We start from the raw sequence: 11,013 nt of genomic DNA, 5'->3' as shown, positions 1-11,013 counted from the left end.
GGGGGGGGCAGGCCCCTACTCGTCCCCCCTGGCTCCGCCCCTGCGCCCGATGCATGGGAGACTTAAGCCTTGGGCTCCTCCAAAATCACAGAGTCAGGAAACCTAGTACTGAATGGTTCGTCCCCACTCCACGTGCCGAGCCAGAAGGAAGCCATACGACCATGATGAACCTCAAATCGCGTTCTTGACCTATAAAGATTTGTCGAGGGTATTAGCTCCGCTCAACCATGGTAATGTACTTGTCCTATAAAGATTTGTAACCAAAGCCTGCCATGGCCTTGAAGCAACTTCCAAGCCCATAATACACCAATTCATAACATGCTGGCGAGCAACCGGTGAAACAACTTCAGCGGTTGCCGCCGCCGCCGAGGCTACCCTTGTCTTCTCCCCTTCCCGCACATATCAACAACCATGGAGAGGGAGGCAGGCGGACCCGGACCTGGTTCTGGCTCGAAGAATGTTATCAAGGCATTTGATATTATTGTAAGCTTGTACTTCACAGAGAGTGATGGGCCAGCTGATGTTTCTTCAACAATTTCTAGATCTTGTCTCAAACGGCAAGTGGCTATTGTGGTCTTTAAAGCCTATTATGGCAGGGAAGTTTACATGTGTCTCTTTCGCTTACCGTTGGTTCAGTGTAATTTTCAGTTTTCGGCGGGCCGCAATCAATTGGAGGAAGAAGGCTAGTGTGTTTTTAATGTAATTCTCTTTTTTACTGGTCATTTTAGTCCAGGTGTCTTTCCATGGTACTGGATGTTTTCCTTGATTTATTATCATATCTAAGATGCCTTTGATGTCTTTCTTAAAAAAACTAATTTGCTGTGGTGAGCCACATTGCTACCACGTGAAAACGGCCCACGACCCGGCCACCACACAGGCTGAGCCCAGGCCCAACATGGACACCTCCACGGGCTATTTAGCGGTTGCCGCCGCCGACGAGGCTACCCGACGGCCATGGAGACGGAGGCGGGCGGACGCGGACCTGGTTCCGGCAGGAAGAAGAGGAAGCGTGCGCTGCTCGAGGCGGCGGCAGGGGGCAGAGCCGCCGGCAACTAAGGGCCGCAGCCCGGAGCGGGAGAAGACGAAGACGAAGGGGCCGCCGAGGACCGCATCAGCCAGATCCCCGACGCAGTCCTGGGCGAGATCGTCTCCCTCCTCCCCACCAAGGACGGCGCCCGCACCCAGGTCCTCGCGTCCCGGTGGCGCCACCTCTGGCGCTCCGCCCCTCTCAACCTCGACCGCGGCGGCCTCCTCCCAATCCTAACCCACCACTCCGATCTCGATCGCCTCGTCTCGCGCATCCTCGCCGCCACGCTCCGCCTTGTCAGGATCGAACTATGCCACCTCCCCGGTGACACCGTCCAATCGCTTCATTTTCCCCAGCTCAAGCACCTCGCACTCGTCAAGGCCGTCATCTCGGAGGGCGCACTGGGCAGCCTCATTGCCGGGTGCCCCGCCCTGGAGTGCTTGCTGCTTGGGTACATCTCCGGACTCCGTCGCGCCTGGATCAGCTCCCCTCGGATCAGAAGCATCTAGTTGGTTGGAACTCCATGGGCATGCCCAACTTGGATGAAGTCGTAATCGAGAATACCCCTTGTCTTGAAAGGCTGCTCCATTTCAATCTACGCGATGACCTGCGAGTATCGGTGATCGACGCGCCTAATCTGGAGACCTTCTGCATCGTTCAGAACGATCGTTTCAGCTTCGACAGGATTGTCGAGGTACGCACTTGTGAGCTCCATTTGCTTTGTTTAGTGAAATTAATGGCATGTCGGTTGGCCTGATATTGTGCTTCACGTTTCATAAAGCATGTAGGTGCTGATAGCCCGACGACGACGTCAAGATCTTGGCTTTTAGAGTGCGCTTTTTTAGTTTGGATATGATTGTCGACTTGACGAGACTCTTTCCCTGCCTGGAGAAGCTGTACATACAGAATGAGGTGACAATGCAATCTTCATTGACAATTCATATTGTTCAGCATTGCCTTTGATATACTTGGGTTGTTCTAACTTTTGAACTTGTTAATTGTTTCTCAGTATAATGCTCTTTTCCGGTCAATGTCAAGGAAGAAAGGGCCGAAGAATTACTGGCGTCGCAAACATCGGAACCTTTATATCACATTGCCTTGATACTCATCTGAAGACAATAGTACTGGAATCCTATCGGGGGGTTCTGCCGGAAGTTAACTTCGCCGCATTCTTCGTACTGAACGCGAGAGTGCTAGAGTTTCAGGTGAAAACCATCGACGAGGAGTTCATCGCGAAACAGCGGAGGTTGCTTCAGGTAGAGAACAGGGCATCAAGGGGTGCTGAATTTCACTTCACGGACGATAGATGTCTTCGGGATATTTGGGATATCCGCCACGCTCGTGATTTGGATGTGCGTTGAGCCGTCGATGCCGCGACTGGATTCAGTGTGCTGAAGAGGTGTCCATGTCTTTCTCATTTTGTGTTATCGTGGACCTTTTATGACAATTATTATAAGTACTCCCTCTGTAAACTAATATAAGAGCGTTTAGAATACTAACATAGTGATCTAAACGCTTTTATATTAGTTTACAGAGGAAGTACATGTTATGTGTGATGTACTGCTGCCCGCTTTGCGACACAATATGTGTGCTTGTCATCGCACTCAAGATTTTAACTGACTTATGGTGCTATTTTTCTGTAGTTTGTATGACTGCCACGATAGTTATCGTGGTCCATAGCATCGATCATTTCGGTTATTTCTGCTGAGAATTTAACTGGTGAGCTTTGAACAGGAGGTGTGCTGTGAATCGGAACTAGGAGTCGAGCATCATCAAGAACTAATTCGTACTAGAACACCAAGCAGAACTTCAAAGACACCAATTCACGGTGTATCATTCACATGTGTGACTTTAGAACCGAAATGAAGTGTTCAAGACACTAAAACAATGAGCAAGGGACAACTGCCCCAGGCAGGCATCGATCCATCATATGAAAATGCACTTTAGTGAAGGAATATTAGATACTGGCAATGGTATTGCTTCCTAACCATGAACACAAATTGTATCCAAGAGAATGGTCCAGGAACTTGCGGAAAGACGCTGTCGATTCGGACCGCCATTTATTATCCGCATACCATAAACACTTGCAAAGATAGTCAAACTATGGTGCTTGCAACGGTGTGTTAGCGAGTTGGCCCTGATGATACATCAAATGAGATTTACCGGGCAACTACACAGGAAGAAAGAAAAACAAAAACACAGCTAGATCATCTACAACAGCATGGCGTCTATGAAGCCAATCTGATCCTATGACAAGAGGCATCCGGTGGGATGTACACAATGTCTAACAAAGTTGGAAAAATCTACGGTTCATCCATTCAGCCTTCCAGGGGCATCACTGGGGAGGGAACCAGCCACCATTGTAGAACCCATTTGATGGCCTTGGGGCCGAGTGCTGGCTGCCTTGGTTGACATGTTGTCTATGGTTTCTAGTATCGTCAACGGAGGGAGCGGAGTAATCTGGTGGTGCGACTTTATTCAAGTCTTGCTGCAGAGGAAAGTAGTCCGCGACAGTTGGATCCAGAACAGGGATGTCGCCTGTGAGGGTCTTGAACGCAAACTCGATACATGGGTCTGACCAGGAATTTCCAAATGATGGCAGGGCGAACCCAGATGGGTCAGCACCTCCAGGCACCGCAGTATGTGTTGGCAAAACAGGCTCTGGGGCAGGCACATACTGGGGTTCAACATTTGCCGAGGAGGTTGCAACAGGTGCTGCGTCTATTTGCATCGGAGCTGGCGACTTCTGATGTTCAACATTATTGTTCCAGAAGCCTGTGGCAGGTGCTCCATGTCCCCACTCAGGAGCCGAAGAGAAACCAGACTGTTGGATAGGATTTTCAGCATAACGTGGCTGCAAGTATCTGGTATTGTTTTCCCGAATAGCCTGTATTTGGTTGACAGTCAAACCCTGGATCAGCTGTGATCGACTGGTGGTATTTTCATGCATAGTTTGTGCCTTATTGACAGAGTTAGCTTGACTGAATCGTAGTTGATTGGCGGTGTTTTCCTGGCTAATCTGCATTTGATTCACAGTATTTACTGGGCTCGGCTGCGAGTGCTTAGTGAAGTATTCCTGAATAGTTTGTGTTTGATTAACAGGTAAACCTTGGACCAGCTGTGACCGATCAGAGCTATTTCCCTGCACGGTTTGCATTTGCTTCACAGTGTCGGCTTGACCTATTTGTAATCGAATGCCGGTGTTCGCCTGGTTACTCTGCATGTGGTTCACAGCGCCTGCTTGCCTCAGCAGTGAGTGATTCACAAAGAATTCCTTTGTAGCTCGTAAAACGTTGGCTGTGTCTGCCTGGCTTGACTGTAACTGATTCTGATTGGCAGTGTGTTGCTGATTAGTTTGCATGTGATTCACAGTGCTTCCATGGCTTTGTGGTAACTGAGAGTAATTGGCAACGTATTTCTGTCCAGTCTGCTTCTGAAAGGGTGACTTTTCTTGGCTCGAACATAACTGACTGGCAGTATTTTTCTGATTAGTCTGTTTCTGATGCGTAGTGTCTGCTTTTCTCAGCTGTGAGTAGTTGGTAGTGTATTTCTGCATACCATGTATGTGATTGGCATTCTCTGCTTGGTTCGACTGTAACCGACTGGCAGTACTCTCCTGATTGGTCTGTATTCGATTGGCAGTGGCTGCCTGGCTCAACCATAACTGACTGACAGCGCCCACATGATTGGTCTGCACTGGAACGACAGTATCAGCTTGGATTTGGGTGACAGGGTCTGGTTGGCACAGCTGTGACCAATTGACAGTGCCCTTGTTGATCTGTACTGGAACGGCAGCATCTGTTTGCCTCGACTGTAACTGATTGGCAGTGTTCCCATGCTTGGTTTGCATTTGAATGACAGTGCCTGCCTGGCTCACATCCACAGTTTTTTGTTGAATAAGCTGTACCTGATTGACAAGACTTACCCTGGTAGGTCCATCTTCAGGCTCAGTGTTTCCTTCAGGATTAACTTTTCGTACATCCGCAGTTTTTTCTTGAATAGGCTTTACCTGATTGGCAAGATTTACAATGGTCGGCTCATCTTGAGGCTCAGTGTTAACTTCAGGATTAACCTTCCGTGCAACTAAGCGGGGTGACACTCTGGGAGTGAGAGGTGTGGCGACCTTTTCTTTAGACATGGTTTTACGCTTCTTGGTTTTCACCTCTGCATTTGGTTCTTTTCTTTGAACAGATCTCTTTCCCCTTGAAGCATGCTGTCGAGAGACCGGTTGCACGCTCTTGTGTTCTGAGGGATCAACCTTGTCCGCATATTTTTGCATCAGTTTCATGACTTCAGACACTGGTAACATTGTATTTTGAGTATATGTCTTGAGCATTTCTTCCCACGGTAGCCTGATCCCTTCTTCAGTTAGTAATTCACATTGAATAGCCTTATCAGCAGTACCTGGTCTTGCGTATTCTGATGATGTTCCTGTCTGAATTTGATAAAATAATCTAATAAGTTGTAATCATCAGAAAAAGAAAAAGGAAGCCACATATATAAGAGATTTTTCTTTAACCTATCCCCTGAAGTTTAATGCATGATCTATCTAATGAAACTAAATTTCAGAGACCAACTGCTTTATGATATATCAGTCATCTAAAGTTCTAAACCACTTGCATGTTCTCTTATCTGATTTTAACACAATAGTCAGAAAAAGAAAAGGTGGCTCATATACTTAAATCTTTGTTTAACCCATCTTCTAAAGTTTCGTATCTGATCCATCTAATGAAATTAAAATTCAGAAAGTAACGGAGCTTTATGATCGTCTATGACCTACGCCACAGGGCGCATCGGAACTCCCAGCTCTCTGCACAAACGGCACAACAGCAGTACCATTTCTACTTTCTACAAAAGAACAACCAGGACAAGAGCAATTTACAAGTGGCTGGTTGTGCCCACTGCACAACCTAGAATTGCCACATGATGAGGAACAAACTTGCCAGGGATTAGCTGGAGCTTGGTTCAAGGAATGGTAACTACGATACCTACATACATATAGCACCTATATTCTTTCTATGTTCTAATGGAACAAACATGCAAGCTACAGAAAGTGAAAACAATAGGAGGAACTCACATAATCTTGATTCTGTGTAATACAAGCACCCTGGGCAGTTCTCTTCTTTGGCCTAACATTGCATTTACTTATGTCTCCTGATTCAATATAACGTTGCACGTCCTTCAGAGAGCGAAATTCATAACCACTGACTGGGTCAGTGTAGTACTGCAGAGATCAAAAGAATTAGAGGTAAAACAAGGGGTTCAACAAAAAGTACACAAAACAATGTCAAGGAAAAATAGATTTTTGGGAGGCATTCTATAACAAAGAAAACTCGAGTATATCTTCAGAACGCTAAAAAGGCAGCTCAGTAAGCGGCCAAAGCTAATTGCTATCAACACGGTTAGATACTAATAACCTATTCAGAAAATCAACTTCTTGAAAGTCCTTGAGAATGATGGGACTAAAAGTGTAATCAGTTACTGGCTTCAAGCATATTTTACAGTAACAATGACTATCACGTAGTAGATGCAGTGTAAAAGCATGCTAGGAGGCAGGAAAGACTGAAAGAGTCGGTGCTGAATATGATACAAGGAGAGTGAGTTGAGAATGAAGAGAAAATACTATCTTGTGGACTCAGGCTCTACGTTTATGCCTTAAGGTCTTTCTCCTTACCGTTCTTTCGATTAAAATAAAGCACAGCCACATTATAGTAGCTAATAGTACAATGTTCAACATGACATTTTGATATGGATGCTGGTGATACATTATTTCAATTTGACATGAAACTAGGTTGGCTAAAATAGCTTAGATTTTAGATAGACAACGCTCAAAGAGATAAAGAGCAAGCAGAAAAGGATCATTGCAGCATACTGGATCACTCTTAGTTCCGTCCTTTCTTGGCCTGACTTCTTTCCGCCATCCATCAGGCAACTGCGCCTTACTGAGTAGCCCATCCTTGATTTGGACCTAGTAGTGACAATTATAACATCTTAGCCATATTATAGTAGGCTGGCAGTACAATGTTCAACATGACATTTTGATATGGATGCTGGTGATACATTATTTCAATTTGACATGGAACTAGGTTGGCTAAAATAGCTTAGATTTTAGATAGACAAGGCTCAAAGAGATAAAAAGCAAGCAGAAAAGGATCATTGCAGCATACTGGATCACTCTTAGTTCCGTCCTTTCTTGGCCTGACTTCTTTTTGCCATCCATCAGGCAACTGCCCCTTACTGAGTAGACCATCCTTGATTTGGACCTAGTAGTGACAGTTATAATATCTTAGCTCTACCGTTTTAGACAGAGTGGAGCGAGAGAGGGAAATAGTACAGCAGCATACCAGATCAGTCGTGTGCCTTAATCCAGTCTTGCTGGAGCTTTCTTCTTTCCACCATCCATCAGGCCCCTTCATGACTGGTTCATCCTTGCTCTGAACCTAGTAATGGAATGAGTCAGACATAGTGTATTATATTTATATAGAGCAGGCAGGAGGAAAAATGCATCGTGGAATACCTGATCACTCTTGTAATTCAATCGATCCTTTACTGGTATGTCTTCTTTGCAACTTCCATCTGGCCCCTTAACGTCTGGGCTATCCTTGAGTTGCACCTAGTGGAATAATTAAATAATTATAGTTAGATATAGCGTTCAGATGCAAACCAACAAAAGCAAAGATGATTACAACATACCAGATCACTCTTGCAATTTGATCTATTTTTCCCTGGACTGTCTGCTTCACATTCATCAGGTGACCCCTTAATGACTGGTTCATCCTTGCTTTCTACCTAGCAAGGAAAAGAGAAGTGATGATTTTATATATATATATATATATACACTAATACGTTGCACCCAAAACAAACAAAACAGGGAAGAATTTAGAGATTTGCATGCCTTATGAGCGGGGCGTCTTCTAACACGCCCACTTCGTGTTCTAAAACATGAATCCTTGGGGGTATCCATAGCAGAGTTTCCTTTAACAAGCCCACTTCGCGTTTTAGAAGATGAATCTTCATTGAAATCCATAACAATGTTTCCCCTAACAAGCCCACTTCGCGTTTTAGAACATGAACCATCATTGGAATCCACATCAATGTTTCCTCTAACAAGTTCACTTTGTGCTTTAGAACCTGAACTATCATTGGAATCCATAGCAATGTTTGCTCCAACAAGCCCACTTTGTGTTGTAGAGTACGAACCCTTGCTGGAATCCGCGATATTGTTTGCCCTAACAAGCCCACTTCGTGTTCTAGAAGAAGGACCATTATTGCAATCCACGGTGTTGTTTACCTTAACAAGCCCACTTTGTGCTTTAGAAGATGAACCCTCACTAGAATCCACAATATTGTTTACCCTAACAAGCCCACTTCGTGTTTTAGAACATGATAGCTTGTTGGGATCCATGTTGCTGTTTCCCCTGGCAATCTGACTTCTTGTTCTAGCAGATGAATTGTCGGTGGGATCCCTGATATTGTTTCCCCTGACAAGGCCACTTCTAGTTCTAGAACGGGAGCTCCCGCTAGAAGACATAACGATGTTACTTCAATTCACAAAGACCTGTCCAATTGGCAATTGCACAGCTAAACAGAAGCATAAATGTTTCTGTGGCCACATGAGGAAATGCTGATGTCATCCTGCAACAATTTTGCAAAAACAAATGAGCATGCATAAAGGACAGATATAATGTTATGAGACTATATTTCCAAGTATGCTTTCGTCGAAATAACTGAGGAGCAGTTTAAGTTAATACGTGCTTTTGGCTTTAGCAGTTTAGCCTTGCTACTGCATACTCTTTTCAGCTTTCTGTGACCTATTATAACTCCATTCAGCCCTTTCTGTGGCAGGGGAAGTCCTGTCAAGATCATCAAAATAGGCTTAGGGCACATTTGATAGGGTGTATTTGTCTGGAGTATTTTTGGTACCTAGTCAATCTACAGCCCATCTAGGATGTATGTGGTCCATACATTAAAACTTTAAAAGAAAAGAAATCATTTGAATCGCGGGAAATTGGTGGTACATTAAAACTTTAAAAGAAAAGGAAATCATTTGAATGGCGAAAATCGCGGGAAATTGGTGCCTCTATTTGGATTGGAGGCACCATGATATGACACACGACAACATGGGGGCTTCTATCTACGATCGACACCTTACCCCTCCATGATAAAATCATCTTCACGCATCCATCAACACACTAAACGGCACCAAAAGGTGGCCAAGCCAACCGTAACGGCACGGCACATGGAGAATGTCCGGCTACGTAACCGAGAAACCCCGTCGGCGCCTAAGTTGCTATATCTACGCGCCACCACGCGCCTGTCTTTTAGCGCGAATAGGTAACAAGGCAACCTATCTAGTCCCAACGGTCACCACCCGTGGGACTACCACATCACCAGAGACCTTCCTTTCTATGGCGCTAATCGCCAACGAACATCCCAAAAAGGATGGGCAAACGCCTTATGCGGCGCGGGACTTCGTTTATCGACCACTAGCTGGCCTTCCTGCGCAAGCTCTGTACCAATTTGAGGAACAGGACACATACAAAGAGGTCAAGGATAAATAGATCAGACGGCCACTACCCGAGATGAAGGCCTACTCGGACTACCGGACCAGGCCACACTCCAGCGCCAGAACCCCAAACCAATCCGCCCCACACGCCCACGGCGACCCTACCCAACGGAGCGGAGCACCTCCACCCCGAATCACCAAACATCGAACGCGCCGGAGGACGGCCGCCGGGCCCCGCCAATCGCCGCCCGGCGTGCCCGCCCCGTAGCCCGGAGACCCCAACGAATCGGCCCGCCGCGCGTTTGTCGGGGGCAGCAGGGGGCAGGACGGGGAAATCGGTCGGGGAGGAGGGCGCACGTACCGTCGTCCTCCCCGCGCCGCGGCGGGGGGCGGGGGGCGGGGGCGGGGGCGGCGGGATCTGCGCCGGCCGCTGACTTCGTTCGACGCCGGGGCGACGGCCGGTGCCGGCTAGGGTTAGCGGAGGCGGGTGCGGGGGAGGAGGAGGAGGAGGAGTGGGGGGTTGAGGAGTGGGAGAGGGACTTTTCGCGAGGACGGCGAGGCGGGCTGGCTCGGCACGACAACGGGACGCACGGATGATCTCACTCGCTCAGACTGACCCGACCGCGGTGGAGATGGGGATGGAAAGGCTGCCGTCCATTTTCCCCATTTCGCCAACGTGGGGGAGACATTCCCGTCCTGATCCACCGCTCGATTCTTGTTAGCCATTTGGGGCTTTGGGCGTGCGTTCGTTGCCCCGCACGTGCCAGCCCCTTATGGAATATGCCCTCTAGAGATTGTGATCAGGTTTAGTTGATGTCGCCGTCGAGAGTGTTCAATGAGGTGGGTTTAGGGTTTAGGGTTAGGGTTTAGGGGCCAGGTGGGTGTCGCGGGGAGCAGAGGCGGAGGGCGTGCTGGGGAGCGAGCAAACACGGACCGGGTGAGGACGCCCCCTCCGGTGTTGGTAAGAACCGGCGGGCCGCCTCGCCAACAGTCTTGGCGGCACTAGAGGGCCGGGGCGAGGCGAGGCGACGAGTGATGGAGAAGTTGGGTGCGGTAGCAGTGGGCTTTTCGAATGGTGTTTTTTTAGAAAAGAAGGATTACCCCCGACTTCTGCATCAGAGTGATGCATGCAGTGTGGCGAAAGGGAAATGGGCGGCGAGAGGCGGGAAACAGGTGATAGCGAGAGTGCTATTTAAAGACTAGTTATCTTCTTTAAAAAGACACTTTATTAACTTGTAATAACAGTGCATCGTCAATTAGGAGAGCAAGCAAACGCGGACTGGGCGAGGATGTCCCCTTCGATGTCGGTAAGAACTGGCGGTCCGCCTCGCTAGCAGTATCAATGGCATGGGGAGGCCGGGTCGAGCCGAGGCAAGACGACGCTGGCGCTCGATGTGGAAGGTGGGTGCAGGAGGATGGTGTCGCGGCAATAGCCTTTTTAAACATTCCGGTGAGTAGTGGCGGAGCTAGGCAAGACTTT

At 47.6% G+C, this 11,013-nt stretch overlaps 1 protein-coding gene and 1 long non-coding RNA gene across 5 annotated transcripts; one reads left to right on the top strand and one right to left on the bottom strand.

Annotated features, from left to right (window-relative positions):
• The first annotated feature begins 1,282 nt into the window (after positions 1-1,282).
• Positions 1,283-2,466, top strand: LOC119328561. Its single transcript, XR_005159028.1, has 3 exons — positions 1,283-1,721; positions 1,809-1,939; positions 2,037-2,466. It is a non-coding gene; the product is annotated as an uncharacterized LOC119328561 (long non-coding RNA).
• Positions 2,467-3,054: 588 nt separating this feature from the next.
• LOC119334628 lies at positions 3,055-10,107 on the bottom strand. 4 transcript variants are annotated; one of them, XM_037607164.1, is made up of 10 exons: positions 9,895-10,106; positions 8,779-8,880; positions 7,923-8,662; positions 7,721-7,816; positions 7,545-7,640; positions 7,372-7,467; positions 7,195-7,290; positions 6,900-6,995; positions 6,105-6,251; positions 3,055-5,462 (listed from the first exon to the last, which is right to left on the bottom strand). In XM_037607164.1, the coding sequence occupies exons 3-10, from the start codon at positions 8,556-8,558 to the stop codon at positions 3,363-3,365; spliced, it is 3,363 nt and encodes a 1,120-aa protein (XP_037463061.1). In that variant the 5' UTR covers positions 8,559-8,662; positions 8,779-8,880; positions 9,895-10,106; the 3' UTR covers positions 3,055-3,362. The 4 variants fall into 4 exon arrangements, with proteins under 4 accessions (XP_037463061.1, XP_037463062.1, XP_037463060.1 ...); XM_037607165.1 differs by lacking the exon at positions 8,779-8,880 and having other exon boundaries at positions 7,372-7,461; positions 9,895-10,107; XM_037607163.1 differs by lacking the exon at positions 8,779-8,880.
• Positions 10,108-11,013: the final 906 nt, after the last annotated feature.

Source organism: Triticum dicoccoides, chromosome 7A (assembly GCF_002162155.2).
Source record: "Triticum dicoccoides isolate Atlit2015 ecotype Zavitan chromosome 7A, WEW_v2.0, whole genome shotgun sequence".
NCBI lineage: Eukaryota > Viridiplantae > Streptophyta > Magnoliopsida > Poales > Poaceae > Triticum > Triticum dicoccoides.
The sequence above is the reverse complement of the archived record's forward strand: the minus strand, read 5'-3'. Positions and strand labels throughout refer to the sequence as shown.

What these genes read in the sequence shown, in the direction of transcription:
- LOC119334628 (XM_037607164.1), bottom strand. Translation starts at nt 8,558, where the DNA reads ATGTCTTCTAGCGGGAGCTCCCGTTCTAGAACTAGAAGTGGCCTTGTC. An exon ending in CAAATTGCAAGAGTGATCTG is followed by an intron (nt 7,641 to 7,720) that starts GTATGTTGTAAT and finishes TTATTCCACTAG; the next exon opens with GTGCAACTCAAGGATAGCCC. An exon ending in TAAGGCACACGACTGATCTG is followed by an intron (nt 7,291 to 7,371) that starts GTATGCTGCTGT and finishes TGTCACTACTAG; the next exon opens with GTCCAAATCAAGGATGGTCT.